A 24,111-nucleotide genomic window follows, 5' to 3' on the forward strand; every position below is an offset into this window, starting at 1 on the left:
TCCGGTTTGAAATCACAACGATTCTAAAGAAGTTTTCACTTCAAAAAGTTATTACTTTGAAAACAAAAATCAAACTTAACAGACATACTTTGTGTAATGTGTAAAAATTAAAACTAGGTTTTTATTATCTATAGGTACCATATTATCTTTGGTATATATACACATATCGCACATACGGTGCTATGAAGTCACTTATGCAATTTTTGTTAACACTAAAATGAGTATAGCAAAATACATTTTTTTATAAGTGTTAGTGAGACGAGAGAGATGTTTGCTTTCACTGATGAAGTTTAAAGTTGTAGTTTAAATATTATCATTTTATTTCTATAGCCTAGAACTATATAAGAATTATATTATAAGAATTATATATAATTATAATTATTATATTATATTATAAGATGTTGAATTTTCCAACGTTACTCCTGAAAAATTACATAATTTGCATAAGTGACGTTATTGCACCGTATGTGCATATATGTTCTCATATCGACGCTTGAAAGGCAAACGTGACTAAGCGACAATAACTGCTTTGTACATAAATGATAGGCAATAACCATATTCGATGCGCAAAAAATATATATTTCTAGGTCTATTAAAATCATTTCAATCCTACAGCTAGATTCGTTAAAATAGAATTTTTTTCAGGTATTTCAACTTTAAATTAGTCTACTGTAAAGTTCACGCATTGTCGCTTAGTCACGTTTGCCTTTCACGCGTCGATATGTTTTATTGGAACTTAATAAAACAGTCACTCGGTAATGAAGAATTGCATTAGCAGGTTGGCGGCCCCGGCGAGCACGAGGAGACAGTAGAGTAACGTCATCCAGTGCGCGAGCTCCCCGCGCAGGTGCAGCGAGCGCACGTGCAGCGCGGCCGGCAGCGCGAACACGTGCACCAGCCCGCTCAGCGCGCCCGTGTACCTACGTCACGCGTTCTATGTCACGCGCCCTCCGCCCCCAACGCCCCGGGGGACAGAGGGGCGACTAGGATTCACAGTAATTCACACATTACGACCGACTGACATTTACGTGTTGCGCTGGTGGCGAGCTATTCCAGCTTTAGCTAGTAGGTGAGCTGACGGGGCTCAACCTGAGAGGGTTTGCTGATACTAACCCTAATAATGCTTCGTTGAATCTACCGCCGGATCGAAATTGCGACTTACTGAGAAGATCCGGCGAGAAAATTAGTAAGGTGTGTCTATGGGTTAGTTCCCTCGTCGAACTTTTGACGGTTAGTTCCCTCGTCGGACGGTGACTGACACAAAACGTCCTACCAACAATCAAAGCCAAAATAAACAAAAATACCAAAGCGGTTTTCTTAAAAAAATTAAAAAAATATGCAAATATGTGATCATAATCCTCATTACTTCCATCAAGGTATTACGATTTTTAAAACGATTTAATCAAAACGCTTACCTTATAATTGTCCCTATGTTAGGGCAGAAGCACGCGAACAATATGCACATGACAACTATGCACGCGTTGACGAGTAACATGAGGGCGGGCGTGTCGCGCAACGACAACAAGATGGCCGCCTCCGTACGCAGCATGTACGCCACCAGCGGGTACACCGTCACGACCTGTCGACGCAATCAGCATTGTTCTCTCCCTAACTATTCGCTGCAAGATGTCGTCGTGGCCTAAATGATAAGACGTCCGGTGCATTCGTATCTAGCGATGCAACGGTGTTCGAATCCCGCAGGCGGGTACCAATTTTTCTAATGAAATGTGTACTTAAGAAATGTTCACGATTGACTTCCACGGTAAAGGAATAACATCGTGTAATAAAAATTAAACCCGCAAAATTATAATTGTCGTAATTACTGGTGGTAGGACCTCTTGTGAGTTCGCACGGGTAGGTACCTTGTCGGTTTCTGCCGTAAAGCAGTAATGCGTTTCGGTTTGAAGGGTGGGGCAGCCGTTGTAACTATACTTGAGACCTTAGAACTTATATCTCAAGGTGGGTGGCGCATTTACGTTGTAGATGTCTATGGGCTCCAGTAACCACTTAATACCAGGTGGGCTGTGAGCTCGTGCTCCCATAGCATAAGCAATAAAAAAAATAAAAACACGCCCTAGCTAGAGCAATATTCCGCTGAATCTGCCAACAGATCGGAATAAGGATCCACTGAGAAGATCCGGCGAGAAACTCATCTTAATCTATTATTATACAATATCGTTTTTATTGAGTTCAAAATGCTTTCATCTGCGTTTTATTTTGTTATTCGAATTGTAAATAAAAGTAAGTAATAAGTAAACACGTGTTAGAAATTTGCTAGTTCTCTGTGTGCTTAGTGGGAGTTTTTTAACGTTTTCGATAGCGTAAAAGTTAGCCAGTTTGTATGCAGTTGGAACAGCGCCCCTAGCGGCAAACGTACGCAAACGATCCCATTCCATACAAGTATGAGCTAATTTTTACGCTATCGAGAATGATTGAAAACTCGCACTAAGCACACTGGTCCATAAACTAACAGTCGATTTGTAAATTAAATACAGATATACATATCTACTCAGTGTTGCCAATTGAGTAAGAGCAGCTGTGAGTTTCAAAGCGGAGAAACAGAAAGTCCACACTACGCTACGCTACGTCTGGGTTGCGGTAGCTTAAGACCAGGTGAACCGTGAGCTCGCCCGACCATCTGATGTATTATTTAAGTGTGAACTTACCTGGAAGAGCAACAGAACTCTGGCCACGGCGGTCATTACGTCGTGACGCTCGAAGTTGTTCAGAATGTTCTGAAAACGAACACGGAATTTAGGAAAAAGCTACACCAAAAAGCAATAAAATTACATAATAATTTCAAAATGCACTTGGTGTTTTTCAATTTGACTTGATTTTAAAATGTCTGCCTTAATCATATAACATTTCACATCTACGTGTGCCATATAAAAAAATAAAAATAAAAATTTTTGAAGTTATGGGACATTCCGATTTTACTAGGGTCATTTTTTTGTGAAAAACACCCATGTACATGTGTAAGTTTGTTTGGGTCAAATCTTGGAAGCTAAATTACGACCATGTCTTTTCCTAAAAGAATTTTATTCCTCTTGATTCACTCCATTCGATGGCACTCCAATGTTATGGTAAATATGACCTCCACGATTAGCTTTCAGATAAAATAAAGGTCAAAGGTCAGGCATAGAGACGAAGTTTTGTATACAGTGTCTATGATAGTCAGTTTTTAAGTTTTACCATGACGTGGGTGAGTGCGTGGGTGCGATTAGGGCCGGGGCCGAACTAAGGAATTGAAGCCATACAGCCACATTTAACTATAGTGTCACTTTGAGAGATAGTTTCAAAAAAGTATTTTTTTCTATGAATTTATCCTTTTTTTATTGTTTGCCTATAGTAATGCTCAGATTACCAGTTATTTGAGTTACAATTATTAAGTGTTGTATATTATCTTTCTTTTAATTGACAGATGTCTGCTTGACATAGGCTTTACCCAAGCTTTTCCCCAGCAGCCGTCTGTTCTACTAGCAACTATGTTCTGACACTTCAACAGATATTTCAACATCGTAATCGTTTGTAAGTTCGCGTTGTAGTTCTAATTTGTATTTTAATGTTTTATAAAAGATAATATTTTTGTAAGAACAAGATGTCACTCGATTGGAAGATGGAGGTTCATGCACTAGTTCCTGATAACTTTTTCTGAACGCTTCGAGTACTGGACGGTATTTTCTTTTAAAACATGTTATTTTATCGAAATCACTTACGTCTTCAATGCAGGACTTGGCGAGCGGGAAGCAGACGTAGAAGACGGCGCCAACCATCGTGTACGTGATCGTGACCAGCACGAAGGCTATGGTTAGATCCCTGCCCTGTCAATCATCTCATGTCAAATGGAAAATACATTTTTCAATATGATAATAAGGGTTAAAGTATGAAATTGCCTTGAATTGAAATTTTATTGCAATAGGTACTTCGAATTGTTTCGAATTCGAAGACGAGCATACGGCCCACCTGATGGTAAGTGGTTACCGTCGTTCACGGACGTCAGCAAAAGGGACAGAGTCAAACCGCTGCCTACCAAATGTGCTTATACAGCTTACAAAATTAAATACTATACGAGTATTTGCATTGTAGTATACAAATGTGTATATTCAATACTAAGCCTTGATGAATCAGACGGAAAGTTAGTTATGATGTAGGTACGTTCTAAGTTCTAAGATACTGGTGGTTAGACCTCTTGTGAGTCCACGCGGGTGGGTACCACCGCCCTGCCTATTTCTGCCGTGAAGCAGTAATGCATTTCGGTTTGAAGGGCGGGGCAGCCGCTGTAATTATACTGAGACCTTAGAACGTTATATTAAGTGGAGTTATTGGAGCCCATAGACATCCACAACGTAAAGGTCTCAAGTATTGTCACAACGGCTGCCCCACCCTTCAAAACGAAACGCATTACTGCTTCACGGCAGAAATAGGCGGGGCGGTGGTACACACCCGCGCGGACTCGCAAGAGATCCTACCACCAGTATCATCTAAGCAATAAAAAAATGGCTACTTGGATACTCACATTTTTGTCTTGTCTTGCGTTATTACTCATGATCTCTATAATGATGTTGTGGATGTAGAAAGATAGGGCCAGCATGCCGCTCAGAACGGCTGCGTTCCTGGCGGCGTGGGTCTCTGACCACAGCGCGCCCATGTTGATGCCCCACGCGTAGCCTTTGACCGTTACGAAGATCAAAAGGTAGAACACCGATAGGGTTCCTGTGAGAGACGTCATGAATGTACTAGCCAGTGATTCAGTATTACTGCAATATGGATGGGCACACGACGGATTGGTTCCGCGTTATAGGAAAACGCGTTGTAGGTCTATTCACCGCAATACCCCTTTTTTTCCTATCTAATCTGATAGCCTTGAGCGTGAACCATGAGCTATTGCAGCGTAACCTTAACTAGTAGGTGAGCTCGCGGGGCTCAAACCTGACGACGTTGCTAACACGAACCCTAGAAAGAGCGGTGCTTCGCAAAATCTACCACCGGATCGAAAACGCGACCCACTGAGAAGATCCGGTGAGAAACTCAGTGGGCTGCGTCTGAGGGTTAATTTACTCGTCGAGCCCTTCGTCGCAGGCGACGGTTCGACGACAACGATGACCGGTGCTTGAGGTACCTAAAAGCACCGTTAGTGGATCAGGAGGATCCGAAATGAAGTGTTTTGGGCGACGTCGACTGCTTTCCATTCATTACGCAGGATCGGGAATGTGGTACCCATATAACGCACTGTGCACAAATAATGCAAGTTTAACCTTTCCTTTTTAAGGTGAACTTTATTATTTAATAAAGTAATTGCATTTTATTTAAAAAATCAACCTAAGAATGCAAAGATATTTTAAAAACATACAAAAGTGCATGGGAAATTATCGCGTTGTATGGGGAGAAATAAGTGGGACTAGAGATCGCGTTATAAGAATACCGCGTTATATGGGAAGCATTACATCGAAATTATGAAAAGAATTAATGTTATATTTATTTACAAGTTGTTTATTTGTGGGCGGAAATAATTAACTGTACCTACATGTTTTAATTTAAGTGGCTTCTTTTAGTTAAATAAAAAATTACAATGAAACCGGACATATATGTTGTCTGTTGAAAGATTTCAGAAGCATTGACGTTTTTCGTCGCTTCCGGCGAGTAACACAATGTTGCCATGTTGCGAATACAAGTTTTTTTTTAAATGACACCTTCAAACTTACCCAACGAATTAAATTTAGTGAAGAACGAAACGTTTCTGAAGTTTAAGAGCGGGAAGACAATGAGGGCCGTGTATAGAGGCGCCGTCGTGTGGAGCCCCCAGTACCGAGACTCCTCCGCGGGGCTCGGAATCATTAACGACTCGTTAACTATTTGATTCGGACATAGCAGGGTTGTGTTGTATTCAGTTGCGTTCGACACACTTAGATCTGCAAGGGTTAAAGTTATTTAGAAGCTGCCAGACACTGCCTGCCTATTTCTGCCGTGAAGCAGTAATGCGTTTTGGTTTGAAGGGCGCGGCAGCCGTTGTAACTATACTGAGATCTTAGAACTTATATCTCAAGGTGGGTAGCGCATTTACGTTCTAGATGTCTATGGGCTTCAGTAACTACTTAGCACCAGGTGGGCTGTGAGCTCGTTCAACCATATAAGCTATAAAAATAATAAAGTCACCGAAACTCACTTACGACCCAGAGAGTTGTCAAAGAGTTGTTGACTAGGAGATGTATGGAAATGGTAGTGCGAGGTAGAGGGGGAAGAGGTCGACCGAAGAAGACAAGGATGGAGTGTGTGAATGACGATATGAGAGAAAGAGAGAGGATGGAATAGAAAATTCGCTGCTACGACCCGACCTTGTAGGATACGGTGGAGAAAAAGAAGAAGAAGAATAGATACCACTGTCTCGCCGATTTCTGCCGCTAAGCGCACATATTGGCTTGAGAAGGACATTATAATTAATACTTTACCTTCGTGCCTTAAGGTCAGTACCTGAATAGTTACACAGGTTGCCCTATCCTTCAAACCGAAACGCATTACTGCTTCACGGCCGAAATAAGCTGGGCGGTGCGGACTCACAAGAGATCCTACGATTTTTTTTTTTTTTTTATTGCCCTTGTAGGCAGACGAGCATACGGCCCACCTGATGGTGAGTGGTTACCGTCGCCCATGGACTTCAGCAATGCCAGGGGCAGAGCCAAGCCGCTGCCTACCGCTACGACCAGTAATTACGCAAATTATAATTTGGAAACGGAATTGCACTAGGGAAATACGAATTTACCAACAACAATAGGCTCCTACCTACCTATAAAATAATTAACGGTGAAGTAAAAGAAGTTGGTGATGAGTATCCAGTATACGATGTTCGCTCCGAGGAGTACCAGCACGCTGAACACGTGCGCCAGCGCCTCCGCCCAGCCGCCCAGCAGCAGCCGGCACAACGCCTGCACCGAGCACGTGTCGCTACCTACAGGAACGCAGATATTTGTTTGCGATAGGCGGCTAAATAGTGAATTCACCTTTTTTTATTGCTTAGATGGGTGGACGAGCTCACAGCCCACACAGAACACTGATGGTAGGACCTGTTGTTGGTCCGCACGGGTAGGTACCAACAGCCTGCCTATTTCAGCCGTAAAGCAGTAATGCATTTCGGTTTGGAGAGTAGGGCAGCCGTTGTAACTATACTAAGACCTTAGAACTTATATCTCAAGGTGGGTTCCAGTAACCACTTAACACCATGTGGGCTGTGAACTCGTCCACCAATCTAAGCAATAAAAAAAACTGGTGCTAAGTGGTTACTGGAGCACATAGACATGTACAATGTAAATGCGCCACCCACCTGGAGATATAAGTTGTAAGGTCTCAGTATAGTTACAACGGCTGCCCCACCCCTCAAACCGAAACGCGTTACTGCTTCACGGCAGAAATAGGCAGGGTGGTAGTACCTACCCGTGCGGACTAACAAGAGGTCCTACCGCCAGTAATTTGTTAATGTATGTTTTAGTCTTTTAGGTCTCATAGAAATAGATTAATTCTCATTATATTCGAATTCGTCTTTCCCAAAGTCCGCTAGACATTCCGGCGTCTTAGTAACAGAAATTAACATAATTACTTAATGCGCGGCGTAGGGCACCGGTGACCTAACTGGCAGTCAATGTGTTAAGATATAAGATCGAATACCCAGCATTGCGAAACTAATTAAGATTTCAAACAAATATCTCACCGTGATAAGCGTTTACTGAGATCAATATGTAGGCGGTGTAAAGACATAAGGCCGCCATTACTGCGACCAGGACCAGAGCGGCCGGGAGACCAGCCCGCTCGACGCCCCACGCCATGGTCAGTAGCGACGACCCCATTATCGTGTTCCATATTGAAAAACTGAAAAATATATACCTACATTGGAAACACATCGTTATGTGAAATGCTATTTGGGCTTAAGGGACGTTCTTGCAACTTTACAGGAGAGCCATTTAAAGTTTAAAACTTGGAAGAAAATATAATCACTTTTAATTATTATTCTCATAATCCTCTCGCAGGTCTGCTGGAAGAGATTTCTTAAAGAAATAAGCAGTGCCTTTGTACATAATTTTCCTATTACTCTGTACTATGTCTTCTTTTTTGTGTGTACATAAATAAATAAATAAAATAAAAATATACTTACCGAAAAAACTTCTTCAGCTATATGAATGTGATAAATGTAATTGAATTTCAATTGAAAAACATCGCATTGTTGTTGCTAATGCCAAATGAAACGGACCTTTAATTACAATGATAAACGTCGCGTACTAAGTGAAATATTGCTTAAATACCCTTTCACTTTCCTTTAAAGACCCGCGCCTTTTACCCCTCGACATTTTTTTTTACTATTATTTCGTAATTCCTAAACACAATTAAAATTAATTTTACGATGTACTGCTTTATAAATTATTCGAAACATGGTAAAAAATGTACTAATTCCAATTTCAAAAAACAAAATCCAAGTTCAAACTGTAAAAGCAGTCTTCATTACATTCTCTCACATTACAAGTCTAATCACGGTTACAATGACGTCCTTATCGCGATATGGTCTAAATGCCCATTCCATTTATATATAAATATGTACGTGATAATCTCTTTGTACGGTAGCTTTAGCAAGAGTAAAGAGTAAGCTGCCCTTTACTAATGAAACAAGTTGATTGCAATTTTAACTCCGTATATTCGCCAGTGTCTGCCGTGTCGGGTGGGCTATGTACGACTGACCAAATGCATGCGATGCACAAAACTGCATACGCTGCTGAATGTGTCCCTACATAAGCCCCCCCTTTTTTTAAATAAATACAATTAAAAAATAAATAAAAAAAAATACATTTACATGCTTCAACTAATTTCTAAAATTGCAGACATTTCGTTAAACAATAAACATGACAAAAAAAATATAAATCAATATAGAAAGGAACAGAATAAAAATTTAAACATAACATAAAAGAATATTAACCTATACGTACATTTTACACAAATTACGTACATCGCTTATTACACGAAACGAACGCGGTTACACGAAAGCGGTACTTCTTGCTTCCTGAGGTTGAGATTTAGGCGCGACTTCACGCAACTTGATGGTGGCAGCTGACGGACGGCCTTGTCCGAGCTGTACATCCCGGAACCTCATTTGTCTCCAAATATATTTCTGTGCACCCTTGCAACAGCGCGTAAACAGGAGGTATAAACCAGCGAGTATTATAACTCCTACGATTACTCCAAGGCCAATAGATAAATACTGCAGATTCTGTAGGTTATCTACTGTCTCCTTATTTATCGTCAACGATTTGTCCTCTTCTTTAACATAATAGTTTCCCATTTTGGGGTATTAGGTATAGATGTTATCGTACTTAAAATTGAAACTAAACGGGACAAATAATGTGCAAGAAGTACAATATGCATAAAAGTAATATATGTAAATTGCTGTCGACATCATGTTCCAAATAATAAATTCAAAATAATTATTTGGTCGCATCATGAAATTGCTCAACCTCAATTAACAAATCGCACCGGTTTTCGTATTTGCCTACCGCTACGTGAGTATGTATGAGTTGGAACGACAATACATTGTTTAGGCACTGATACATTAACAAAACAATATCGTCCGTAATGGGCGGACATAAAGACGATGTTAGAACGTCCTCCTCGTTGAGAATATATGCCGGTTTTAATCTATCTATCGACACACGCGTTTCTCTATGTGGTAACTGAATTTTAAAAACCTTAGAAGTTCGCTGTAAAATTTTATAAGGACCTGAATAAGATGGTTCGAGAGATGAACGTTCAACCTCATTTCGAACAAAAACGAATTTACACGTATTCAAATCAGGGTGTACAAAAATAGATTTTTGATCTCTGTTTTTAATTGAAACAGGACGAATTTTATGAATAGATTCTCTAATTTTCCGAATTAACTCTGCGTCATTATTACATTGTTGTTTTGTGTTAGCACAAAACTCTCCTGGTAACCTGATATTATCGCCATAAACCATTTGTGCTGCGCTGACACCTGTGTCGCTACGTGCAACAGCGCGTAACCCGAGCAGGACTGTAGGTATCTGATCAATCCACGTACTGCCCGTGCATTCGAGCCTCGCTCGCAAAGATGTTTTGAGAGAACGATGCCAACGCTCGATGATGCCATTGCACTGTGGGTGGTATGGTGTGGTTCTACTCTTCACTACACCCAAGTACTTTAGAAGTGAGTTGAAGAGATGACTCTCGAACTGGGTACCTTGGTCACTAGTTAACCTAACGGGACATCCAAAACGCACTATCCAACCTTCATAAAACGCTTTAGCTACGGTGTTAGCAGAAATATCCTTTAGCGGGAAAGCCTCAGGCCACCGTGTAGTTCGGTCGATTAACGTCAACAAGTATCTATAACCTTCTTGTGACGTCGGCAGTGGGCCGACTAGATCTAAGTGAACATGCTCAAATCGATCTGCCCGCTAAAATTCGCCGAATCGCGATATGGTGTGTCTCGTGACCTTAACCTTTTGGCAATGAACACAGGTTTTGGCCCAGAGACCTACGTCCTTGTTCATATTCGACCAATAAAATCTTTCGCTAACTAACTTCCGGGTCGACCTTATACCTGCATGGCTTAGATTGTGCAACATCTGGAATGCCTTTCGTCTAAAACTCTCAGGCAAATATGATCGAATACGGCTAGTTGACACGTCGCAATAAATGGTTTGATTAGAATCAGGTAATGAAACTTTTTTAATATTAAAATTAAAGTTCGTGTCCGGTGACTTTAACAACTCCGACAATTCGCCGTCAGCATTTTGCGCTTGGAATAATTCTTGGTAGTCGATGTTCGTGGGACACGTTACTGTCTCTATGCGCGATAAGCAGTCTGCAACTACGTTCTCGGAACCGTTCACATATCGAATATCAGTTGTGAACTCACTGATAAACACGAGCTGTCGAGTATGTCGTGGGGTATCTTTCGCGCTAGGTTTTTGACTAAACGCATGAGTTAACGGCTTATGATCTGTTAGCACTGTAAAAGTACGTCCTTCAAGCATATACCTAAAATGCTGTATGCTGAGGTAAATAGCTAACAGTTCCCGATCGTAAGCACTATACTTACGCTCCGTATCCGTCATACGTCTAGAAAAGTATCCTAAGGGTCTCCAAGAACCTCGGACTTCAGTTTGTAAAACCGCGCCTACGCAATCATTAGACGCGTCTGCCATGAGACATAAGGGAGCGTTTTCACTTGGATAAGTTAACAACGCTGCCTCTTGTAAGTCGCGCTTACACTGTAAAAACGCATTATCCGATTTTTCGTCCCATAGTATCTTCGACTTATCCTTTTTCTTGGCGCCTTTTAAAAATTTATTGAGCTCTGCCTGCCGCTGGGCCGCTTTTGGTAAGTGAGCTCTATAGAAATTCAGCATCCCTAAGAATTGCCTCAACTTGTCAATGGTTTCTGGGCGAGGGAAATCGACTATCGCCTTGACCTTGTCCCCCAAAGGTAACACACCGTCGCTGGACACTTGATATCCGAAGAATTCAATTTTCTGTTGACCGAAAACGCATTTACTCAAATTAATGGTTATGCCGAATTCGTCAAAACGTTTAAAAATCGCGTCCAATTGCGACTTATGCTCATTCATATTTCGACTAGCGACGATTACGTCATCTAAATAACAATATAAAAAAATCAGAACCTTCAATAATATCACCGTCCGAGCTCACAGCTTGTATTCCCTGCAACACCGAGTTGTTCATGAATCGTTGAAAGGTTTGGGCTGCATTTCTAAGACCAAAACTCATTCGCGGAAATTCATATAGACCGAACGGTGTGATAATTGCCGTCTTCTCTATGTCGTCGGGGTTTACAGGAATGTTGTGATAAGCTCTGCAGACGTCCAATCTAGAGAAAATTGTTTTATTAGGTAAGACCTAAGTAAAGTCTTGTATCCTTGGGATAGGATACAAGTCAGGTTTAGTTATGGCGTTCAAGGCTCTATAGTCGCCACAAGGTATTATTGGCCGTCTTTTTTAGGCACAACATGCAAGGCACTAGACCATGCTCCATTAGATGGACGACATATGCCCGTTTCCTGCATGAGTATTAACTCAGCCTTAACTTTCTTATATCGGTCGGGCGGGAGCGGCCTTGAGCGCGCTGACACCGGCCGGCCGCTTGTCTCGATAAAATGCATTATTGAATGTTTATGTACGTCTTTACAATTAATCGGTTTGCAAATATCTGGGTATTTAGACAATAATTGTTCATACGGATGATTAGAATCGATAGTTCTCAACGAGGGCTCATTCCAATTTACAACAGTGGCTATAGTACCGATGTTAGTTTGTCGATCAATTAATCTATGACCAGATAAATCCACTAAAAGTCTGTGATATTTTATGAAATCTGCTCCTAAAATAGGCTGTTTGACATCGGCTATTATAAATGTCCAATGATAATTACGTCTTAAATTTAAATCTAACACAATAGTTTTAGAACCATAAGTCTTAATTTCTGAACTGTTTGCGGCGTATAGCGTATAGTCGCACACTTTAGAATCGCACTTTTTCACTAACCTGCTGTTATACGGAATTACGGACACACTAGCACCAGTATCAATCAGAAAACGTAATCCTGTCGTAGAATCAGTAACTGTAAGGCGGTTGTTGGTAAGAAGACTCGTACAGCCATCCGCCGCGGGCTGCACCTCCATCAGTTTTCCGTGGTGTCCTTCCAGCTACAGGGCTGAACACACTTGTTGGCTTTAGTACGATATCTGTAGTGGTAATAGCAAAGCCAATCCGGGCTGCGTTGGGTACGTTTCGCGTTCGCACCCGGCCGGGATCGTGACCTTCCCTGGAACCTCTCGTTGTTACGATTGAAATTACGCCTGGGTCCCGAAGTAGAAACAGTCATGTTGTCAAGGCGTGAATTTATTTTCGCGATCTCCGCCAAAATAGATGTAGTAGACTCACCTTTTTCTGTGGCACCAACCTCTGAGATATGGGAAGGCTGGATGTTTTCTAGCACTTTGTCGGCGAGTTTGGCGAGCTGCGCCAAGTCGCTGGTCTCAGATACGGTGAGGCCTGCGTGTACTGACATCGGGAGATGCCTTTTCCACAGCATAGACAGAGTGTCCTCGCTCACCTTCCCCCGCGCCAGGTCAGTCATCTTCGTCAGCAGCTGGGATGGGCGATGGTCACCAAGCTCCATCTCACCAATCAGCTTGTATAGTTTTCGGGCCTCTGAATCTTCAAAAACTTGAAGTAATTTCTCTTTCAGCGCATTATACCTATTTTTCTCCAGTGGTTTGGCCAAAAAATCGGTAACTTGGGCTATGGCATCCTTGTTTAATTTCGCGATTACCAAGTTGTATTTTTGCTCGTCGCCTAGCTTCTGCGGGTACAGGATAGCCTCAATCTGGATAAACCAAAGGCGTGGTTGGTCCATCCAAAACTCTGGTATGCGTGATGATATGGTAATGCTTGCCAGTTGGAGAGCGGCTTCCGGAGCCATGGTTTGCTTGAAATCGTCTGCGTCGGCCTGCGCCATGGTGCAGAAAATCGCAGTAGTGGAGTTCACGGGGCTCAAACCGGAGTGTTGCTAACACTGGCCTTAGCAAGAGCAGTGCTTTGCAGAATTTACCACGCGACGATCTAAACGCGACCCACTGAGAAGATTCGGCGAGAAACTCGGTCGGCTTGGTCGTCAAATCGGATCGTGCAAATATTTTGTTGTTGAGTCTATTATTTAATCAAATTTACAAAACTTTGTTTGTGCAAGGAAATTATTAATTGCAAACTTTATCCTCAAGTTATCAATAATTTATAGTTCGAGATGCCTAGATTAAAGTATTAAATAATAGTAATTTTATATCAGCTGTCTTATACAGAATAGTGGAGTATAGCTATAAGAAAATTTCAGTTAAATTATAAGTATGCATGTTTGATTTGATGATATTTAGCGAGATGTTAATTGATCGAAAAGAGAATGTTTGTATTTTTGAACTTAGTATCGTCATTTTACGAGTTAGCCTCGCTTCCCTTATTTTAAATGTCTACATTTTATTTGTTAATATTCATCCCTCAACTTGGAATTTCCTGTGAGAAAAAACGTGATTTCTCGTAGTGTAAATACGTAAGGCGGATCCGCGTCAACAAGATTAGTTTGTTACTTACATTGTAACTAGAGAGCTTTGCTTCTTATTTTCTTTTTTGACAGTTTTTTCGAAATTTTTCTTGTAAGTAGATAATACGGCATCTGAGGAAACCTCTCCGGGACCCTGTCATAAGAAAAAGAATATAAAAACCTTCATATGGCATCATCATATTAGGTCTTGCAGCCAATACCGTCTTTACCATAAGGGCACACGGGGCCCGTGCCCCCATTCTCAGGGAGCCCCGAAGGACCGACAATTTCTCTCACACATTTATTCTCAAAACATTTTTGTTGGGCACATTACACTTATTTCACAAATCAGTAATCTTATCAGAAGGTATTTTCAAGGCATGTACTACGCCATTATATTGATGAGTACGCCTATTTCTACTGTACTAATTAATAATATTTCCGAACGCATCCTACCTAATTTACTTAGCACACCATCTAGCGATCACGATAACGGTTTCTGTTATCGTAATCGTAACAAAAAAACCAGTAGCATTCTAGTATCATTAATGACATTTTATATCATACTGTATTTGATTACCTATAATAAATGGTCATACTCAGTAAAAATATATTTATTTACTTTCCAAAAGGGCCTCAAATTCTTGTGTGCCCAAGGGCCCCAGCCTAATTTAAGACGTCCCTGCTTGCAGCCCAAGGTGGACGTTAGCCTGGTCCAGTGTGTCTGTCTAGACTCCTGTGTGACTTATGTGTTTCTCGATTCAGTCCTAGTTGACACTAATTCCACTGAGATATAGGCGGAGCGGTCTAGGAGCAGGAGCTCCAAGCCTAATCTGTGGTAGGTGGTAGGACCTCTTGTGAGTCCGCGCGGGTGGGTACCACCACCCTGCCTATTTCTGCCGTGAAGCAGTAATGCGTTTCGGTTTGAAGGGTGGGACAGGCACTGTAACTATACTGAGACCTTAGAACATATCGCAAGGTGGGTGGCGCATTTACGTTGTATATGGGGTGGGTGGCGCATTTATAATACGTTGTAGATGTCTATGGGCTCCAGTAGCTATTTGACACCAGGGGGGCTGTGAGCTCATCCACACATATAAGCAATAAAAAAATATATCTGTGTTTGGGTCCCATACCATATCTTATAAGTTTTCTTTGACAACTAAGTTATTTTGTGTTTATTTTTATGTATGCTTACCGTGTTATTAGCAAATAACAAAACGTTATTAGATAACCTATAAAGATTAAAGTTTTGCTATCCAAGGATCGCTTGCACGAGATTTGGAGACATAATAAACAGGCTCTGGCGTCAACGATAACACGCCGCCAATAATTCACGTAATGATAACGTTTCGAATTAATCGATTTATTTAAATTAATGATTTTTTATACTTTTAATTCGTAAAAAAATACGGTTATTTATATTCTGTGGCGAAGGCGATTTACTTTATTTGATTGTTTATTAACAGTGTGTTATCAAATAGGTTTACGTTCAAAATGCCGCCATCTAATATTACGTATTGACGGTTAATTGACGATTACAGATAAATTTGTTTGTTCGTGATCTCTGCGCTCATGCGTTTTTTGCCTTGTGCCGTGGACCTTTGCCTTTTTCTTTTTTTGTTTTATATTTGCTTTTTTTCCCTACCTATTCGATTATAGCCTAGAGGGCTATTTCAGCTACGCCCGGACGGGTAGATGAGCTCACGGGCTCAACCTATAGAATTTGCTAACACTGGCCCTGGCAAGGGCAGTACGCAGAATCGACCACCAGATCAGAATTGCGAGCCTCAGAGAAGATCGGGCGATGTATTTTTTTTCTTTTTTTCCTACCAATGCTGATAGCCGTGTGAGGATATTTCAGCTTCTCCTTGACGTGTAGGTGAGCTCACGGGGCAAACACCGAGAGCATTGCTAACACTGGCCCTAGCAAGAGCAGTGCTTCGCAGAATCTACCACCGGATCAAAATCGCGACCCTCTGAGAAGATCCGGCGAGAAACTCAGTGGGTTCATTTACTCGTGGAGCCCTTCCTCGCAAGCGACGGGTTCGGCGAGGATTGTGACCGGTGCTTGTGGTACCTAAAAGCACCGTTAATGGATCGGGAGGATCCGTAATGAGATCCGGCGAGAAACTTAGTCGGGTAATATACTACAAAAAACAGACGATAGATGTCCCGCGTGTAGTGATATACAGTAGATTTTTTATTTCAAATATTACGCTATTGCTGGGTAAATTGCTCAATCACAGCCCCTAGCTAATTAGCTTTGTGATCTTCTTGGTTTTAAATTAAAAATATCGCTGTTATCAGAAAAATCAAGGACAGAAAAAAGCGAGAATGCTTTTTGATTATATTTTGACAAGTCGTTTAAATCATTACAATTTGCGCACTTGACCTAATTAGACGATAATGAGAATGTTTTTTGTAACAATATTATTTATTTAGCTTAATTTGTTGAACTGTGACGTTAGGTTATTGTTCAAATTCGATCGTGATTCGATTTATATATTCCAACAATTTATTGATATATTCCAAAAGTGGTAAATAAATGTACATACATGTAAACTTTTTAAATGGCTTATTTGGTGGATGAAACGCAAATAAATTATGGAGGGTAGAGGTAAGGAGCACCATCTTGTATAGGGGACAAGTTGAAAAAGTGTCCATCTGTAAACAGCAAATTATAGTTCGAAAATTCACCGAATTAGCGCTAGTGTAGCAAGGGGAAATCTATACTATATAATATTATAAAGAGGAAAGATTTGTTTGTTTGTTTGTTCCGGCTCCGAAACTACTGGACCGATTTGAAAAATTCTTTTTCCATTAGAAGCCGACATTGTCCCTGATGAACATACGCTACTTTTTAAAAAAAAAAATTATTTAATTTTTTTGGTTTCATTTGTGTTTTAATGTTTCCGAAGCGAAGCGAGGGCGGGTCGCTAGTAGTATGAATATAGAAGTTTTCAACTGAGTGAAGTGTGCTGGATTGCAGTGAAGGCTATGTTTTTTTTTTTTATTGCTTGATGGGTGGACTCACATGGATGGTTGAGCTCACAGCCCACCTGGTATTAAGTGGTTACTGGAGCCCATAGACGTCTACGACGTAAATGCACCACCCACTTTGAGATATAAGTTCTCAAGTATAGTTGCAACGGCTGCCCCACCCTTCAAACCGAAACGCATTACTGCTTCACGGCAGAAACAGGCAGGGCGGTGGTGCCTACCCGCGCGGACTCACAAGAGGTCCTACCAGTAAAGCTCCGATTGTGTTCCGATTTACTGCGAGCATCGTTTAGTGCTCTCATTGCTATTCGTTACCTACGCTAAGGACTGACAGTATACAGTCGTAGTAACTTAAGGAATTATTGATGATACATGACGATGAATGGAACGGAGGAATGATACATGATTTCATAAATCTTCACTTCAGCACTTTTACCGTGCATAACCTCATTTCAATAATACGGTTATTAAGTTATTATAGATTAAATTGCTTGAAAAACAATATTTTCTTTTACTAAAAATATACTTACTTTTAGCGATTAATTAAACTGACAATAACTTGAATATTGTATTTTCAAATATAAGTAAATTTAAACAAGATTTTTTTGCTGAAGTGAAAACACCGCCATGACAACGTCGATGGCAGTATACTGTACTGTAAAGGAACGGTTTGGCAGTATACTAATTTGACGTCACACTTTACAGTGCTCGCATTGCAAATCGGAATATACCCGAAGTGTAACAACTTATGGCGCTGTTTTTAAAATCTTTCCACTTTCTACTATGGCGCCATCTTAATTTGCTGCCCTTCAGTGGACACTTTTTAATATACTGAGATGGTTCTACTTACCTCTACCCTCCATAAAAAAATATATAAAAAATTTAATGTATTTCAGCTTTTTTTTTCTTTTTATGACTGACCAGTGTATCCGTGCTGTCTCCTAAGGATTTGTAGGCCGGTCTTGTTGCCAGTACTCCAAGCAAAGGGGTCGTTTCCAAACGACTCATTGCACTACAGTAGCTGTCACTTGGTGAATACCTGTCAATTAGGCAAACAATTCCTTTTAATTAAGTAACGTTCAATTAAGCCCTTAAAGGCCTCGCAATGATACTAGTAATGGAAGGGCTAAATAAAACTGAGATAAAAAATAAAAGTCAATCAGTTTTTATTCACATTTTTGTATGTTATAAAAATAAATATGAGGGAAGCGTCCAATGCGCTGCGCAAGAGTCATTTGAACATCATAAATGACGCAAAAAGAAGGAGATTCGATTAACTTTTTAAATAATTTTTCATGGTTATTAGAAATATTGAACAATATTGGCCCATTTTTTAACTAAAAAAGTACGTACAACGATAAAAGTTCTCGAAAAATGTAGATAAATATGTCTGATCATGTTGAGATTTAAAAAAAAATTTTTTATTTATTATTTACTATTTAGTGGACACCAGTTATAAAGCCTTTTATCTCTATTACACCAAAATCACGCAAACTATTAGCGTATATTTTGTCATTTTGAGTTTAAAATCTAGGTAGTTTAACTTACTTTTTTTTAATCTGTCGTCTTCTCTCATCACAGTACTCACAGTCAGAATAGTCAGAGCAGGCACTCCCGAATAATCTATGAAAGAATATACAAATCAAATAATTAAACTTATTAAACTAACCGAGGCGATCCGCTGTCGCCAAGTAAGGTTGACTGTAATCGCAAGACACTAAGATAAATGCTATAAAACAATGAGAGCTCGCTAGTGATCGCCAGCGGATTTACTTCTGAGAATTTGTAGTAAATTTTATTTTACTGATCATTAAAATGCCGTGTTTCTTTCTATGCACGCTAAAAGTACATGTTCCAAGCAGAAAGAACTACCGGTGAAAATGTTTTTATAATGCATCCTCTGGAGTGGTACTAAAGTTTAATATGTATGATACTTCTTAAATAGGCTGTGGTAAATACACCTGCGGTCTGCGCCTTTTAAAATATTTAGCATACGTGAAAGTGTGGGAAAATAAAATAAAGCTTCTGGACGGGATTCTCAGGTTCATTCAAAAAGTCAATGAAAGTCTCAGTAAATTCCCAACACCATTTTACCGGGATGCTATATCATTTTATTTTATCTTGTTTTAATCAAATTTATGTCAAAGGATTACAAAAAAAAATATTTCTTTTCTTTTCGCTCCATATTTCCTTTAAAGTATTTATGTAGTAATTAAAGATATTTGTAAATTGGACACTGACAGTAATGGCCATGCATTTAGCCAACTGCCATACTGTAAAAAAGAAAATAAATAAAGAGATACATGCATCAGGTGTTTTAAAATGTCTGAATAATGACGTATCTCAAAATACTGTAGGCCAGTGTTTGCCAACGTGGAGCTCACGCCCCACAAGGGGGCAATTTCATAAATAAGGGGCGCAATCGTATTAAATTAATATAGAAACTCTGTATTAAAATTATTTTGAATCTGAATTTCAGTTTTTTATTATGTTTTGAAATATTACTTACTGTGTTTTGATAACAATTTTATAGTGATTTCTTAATAAAACCTATCATTTATGTTTTTAAGTGAACGAATTAATTTTTTATGTTAAAAATTATGGGGAGCATAAAAATTTTAGTAATGTTACAGTGGGGCATGGCACAAAAAAGGTTGGGAGACACTGCTCTAAGCTTTATAAGTAAAAAACACAGATTAATAATTAACCCTTACTGCTTTTATCGTTCTCGGAACTCAAAGTGGTTAAGTGTACCTTGGTCCTATAGGTAATATCAAAAGGCTAAAAATGAAACAAAGCATATAAATCGGAAGTTATTTGAAAAATATTTTGTTCTAGATGCAAAAATGACGTAAAACATACCATGAAAATTATTTTGATTGAATTCGAATTAAATTCAAGTCTTATACCTAAAGCTTCTATCAATAATAGACCTAAAGCAACAAAACTTGTAAATCGATAACCTTTGATAGCCTAACCTGACATTAATACTTCACATGTTTTAGTGGAAATAAATTTCAACGCACAAACTGAATTTTTCAAAAAATATTGTTCATAGATAAATAAGCAACGGGTTCACATCTCAACGGCGTTATCTTGACACATTATCGACGTCAGCCTGTCATTTTTATGCCTCGTTTCGAATGACCTTATGAACTTGAATTTAAATGAGACAAATTAATTTTATTTTCTCTAAATTTTACTAATTACAAGTTTTAATTTATAGATTAAATCAACATATTCTGGGAAGAGAATCAATAGATTTAAAAGCCAATTAGGAATTTTGAATGAATATTTAGTCATATATTTGAAATGACCTCAAAATCAAACGAAATATATTAATCAGAAGATGCCTTAACCAGAAATATTACCTAACTGTCCTTGCATTAGAACGTCTATGACGTACTGCCACATAACTAAAATCTAGACTTCATTTATTACATAAAATAAGCGAAGCCTTCGAAAGCTATTTTAATATAACCTTTAAAGTCATAGATTATACACTTAATATTTTAAAGTAACCTGTAACTAACCTGTAACTATAAGTAATAAAAAAAATCATAATAATAAAGGAAAACAACACTACCTATAAGTCTCTTGCAGTCGTATTTAAAATTGACTGACAATGCAAAAAATAAAACAGAATATAACTCTATGTCTATCAAAAAGATAGTTAAGGACACAGTAATAAAATTCTATTGAAAAACTACAAGGCTTAAAAAATGTTTAATATCCTTATCGCTTCGAGCTATCTCTTCCAGGCAAACATATGTCGAAATAAATTATTAGGTAATAGCATAGAGCATCGTTTATTAAAAATGTACCGGAAAGAACATAAATTACCTACATTAAGACTGTTAAAATTTTTGCTCAACTTATTAAACAAGCACAAATAATATGATGATACATTAAGTTAGAACCAATTTATTATTCAAAAAATGTGCTCAGCGGTTTCACGCAGGCCTTTTTTTGTAATTCATAAAGAATAAAACACTTCATTTTCCCGAGATAAGCATCCGGTCAATTAGCAGATCCGATTGTAGGTAAAATACGAATTATCGAACACGTTGTCATATTTATTTGTTGTACCCATAGCTTAATAATATGTATACAGCATTAAAATAGGACAAAAACTAACTTTCTGTGAAATTTTACAAAGCCAACTCAGATTCAGAAAAAACTTTCGCTTTTATAAGTATCTAATATTAGTATACATACTTAAATCCATTTTATCATTGATTGTTAAATGACTTCAGTTAATGTATTATTTACTACGTAGTGCTTTTTTTTTCCTACCTAAGCTGGTAGCCTTGAGAGGCTATTCCAGCGTAACCCTAACTAGTAGGTGAGCTCACGGGGCTCAAACCTGATGACGTTGCTAACACGAACCCTAGCAAGAGCCGTGCTTCGCAGAATCTACCACCGGATCGGAAACGCGACCCACTGAGAAGTTCCGGCGAGAAATTCAGTGGGCTGTGTCTGAGAGTTAATTTACTCGTCGAGCCCTTCGTCGCAAGCGACGGGTTCGACAAGAACGGTGACCGGTGCTTGAAGTACCTAGAAGCACCGTTAGTGGATCGGGAGGATCCGAGATGACGTGTTTTGGGCGACGTCGACTGCTTTCCATTCTGTCCGCAGGATCGGGAATGACTAAGTAGTGCAATGCTTTTATTAAATACAGTAAAAACCAGTTGACGCATCGAGTCAACGGTCTCATAAAATATTAAAGGCGGGTGGGTGGCGGGCCGGTTGTTTCTATTTTTCATTCATCATTTTTTAAGCACTCCTATAAATATGTCAGTTGTATTTTATTTATTTCATAATGTCATTTAAAATTAAAATTGACGAAAGTAACTATCTTTGATATTTCATCATGTTCAATGTGCCACACTACAGAAAGATATTGTAAATTACAGCTTTAATTACCCCATAAATCAAGTCAAACAAAGACATCGGTCTGTTGTTTACATTATTATCTTTAATATATTGAATTAATATTATTAATTAGGTAGGTATATAAATCATATATTATCTATATTATACACCATTGTATCATGTTTGTTGTATACATGGACTTTTTTAAACTGTGTATTCCTTCTCGTCGAATGTAAAACTATTATTATTGTTATGAGCGGCAAATGTTATTGACTGTTTTTTATCGACAATACTCGACATACAGTGGCTTACAATCTGCAGTGGGGTCGTCACGTTGTATGCAAATCAAAACTCAACAAACGGTTAGAGTTTGTATTCTGCAGAGTTCTGCTATGATAAAAAGTGCTGTGATAAAAATTACTTGCACGGCACAATGCCGCCGATGGAGAATCGATTAACACTCTGCAGATGAGCAGTACTCATGATTTATAAAATTAAATTGTGTTGCAACGTGTTTTACACGCGGGAGGAAATGTACAACTTTTCTCCCGCGGTACACGTACTATTTTTTCTCCTACCAGGCAGAAAGTTCGTGGAGTACCGGGGCGGGGTCCAGGGGCGAAGCCTTGACCAGGGGTAGGGTAAAAAAAAACAATTTTATTTTTATTTTTATTTTTATTTTTAAGTAAACTACTACTAATTGAATAAGAACTGTCTGATGAACTCATCTTTGTAATATGGATAAATTTTATTGCCTTTTGTTTATTTCACTTTTACACTAAACACAATATTGCAAATTACCCGAGCACAACAATGGCGGAGAATTATTATTATAAGTGCGTGAGAGCAGACGTAGACACTAACGCGCATGCGCACTTGTGCCCAGGGAGAAAAAGTTACACTTTCTTCCCTGTACAGCGGGACGAAAACCGAACTTTCGGCGTAGGTAGGAGAAAAAAAGATTTAGCAGCTGAATTTCATTCCCCGGTTCTTCTCAGGGCGTAGAGTAAACATTTTTTGCTAATCAACAAAGTATGTTTTGATGATATTAATAAAGTTACTGATTTGAATTTAGATTTGCTTGTATCTCAAACGAAATACTAACAAGTTGGCAAGTTGTAAAATGTTTGGAGGTAGACTGAATAAATGCAGACTGATGAGAACTAAAGATTCTCCAATTAGCACTAGACATACGACAGCCAAACACAAACTCCGAGTAAGAGAATCACGCGTAGGTATATAACAAGAAAGATTCCGTCAATAAACGAATAAGATCTTTATGTGATTGAGTCTTGGTTCTAAGTTTCATAAAACTTTTTTAATCTCAAAAAGTGAGATATTTCTGACCTTTACAGGTCAACCAACAACCTTTACGACTTCGGAAGCACATTTTCACTTTCTTCATAACGTTTGAATTAAATATGGCATAAAGTTCTAAAATTTCGAATAAATATTAGACAACAACAAATTGGTAAATTAGGAACTTACAAAACAAAGTAGGTAGGTAGGTACCTACAATAGATAAAAAAAATATAATTTACAAAATCAGTATAAATTCTGTAAATAAACAAATTATGATTTTGCTTGTCACGTCTGATTAGCGGATATGAGATAAAAGCGTAAAAGGACCTCGAAATATATTATATATTTCACATTATGAAGAATTGATAAAACCAAATTAAACGATAAAGAATGAATTTTAAACATTAAGTAGATATAATAATATGTTAAGCTATACAATTGACATTTTTATCTAATAAATCTATGGATATAAAACAATATAAATTAACGTGCTTGTGTTTTTTAATATACATATATACTGTACCTACCGTAAATAGGTACTTTACTTACTCACAACTATCCATTGACCTCAAAGAGCTCTGTGTTGACAGATCATCTTCGCTTTTTCTAGGTGTACTCTTAAGAAACCGCATAACTTCACACACACAGTATTTATGTTATTGAAGTCTTAAACTACGCACACCCATGTGTGACCGTGGGCAGAAGCTGTTTGTGCGATAAGAAATTTTACACAATTTATAATGTTAAGAGTTATCTTTCTATATTTAGGTGAGCAGAATCGATAAATGGGGATCGTTTTTAATAGCAACATCCTGTGTGCT

At 38.8% G+C, this 24,111-nt stretch overlaps 1 protein-coding gene across 1 annotated transcript; it reads right to left on the bottom strand.

The window, feature by feature from the left end:
* Positions 1-243: 243 nt before the first annotated feature.
* Positions 244-24,010, bottom strand: LOC114251739 (neutral amino acid transporter 9). Its single transcript, XM_089736492.1, has 12 exons — positions 23,840-24,010; positions 18,662-18,736; positions 18,035-18,152; positions 14,161-14,264; positions 7,700-7,857; positions 6,782-6,943; positions 5,703-5,909; positions 4,517-4,713; positions 3,717-3,821; positions 2,667-2,735; positions 1,416-1,579; positions 244-920 (listed from the first exon to the last, which is right to left on the bottom strand). Exons 1-12 carry the CDS (start codon positions 23,920-23,922, stop codon positions 749-751), a joined length of 1,614 nt encoding a protein of 537 aa, XP_089592618.1. The 5' UTR covers positions 23,923-24,010; the 3' UTR covers positions 244-748.
* Positions 24,011-24,111: the final 101 nt, after the last annotated feature.

Source organism: Bombyx mandarina, chromosome 03 (assembly GCF_030267445.1).
Source record: "Bombyx mandarina strain Sakado chromosome 03, ASM3026744v2".
NCBI lineage: Eukaryota > Metazoa > Arthropoda > Insecta > Lepidoptera > Bombycidae > Bombyx > Bombyx mandarina.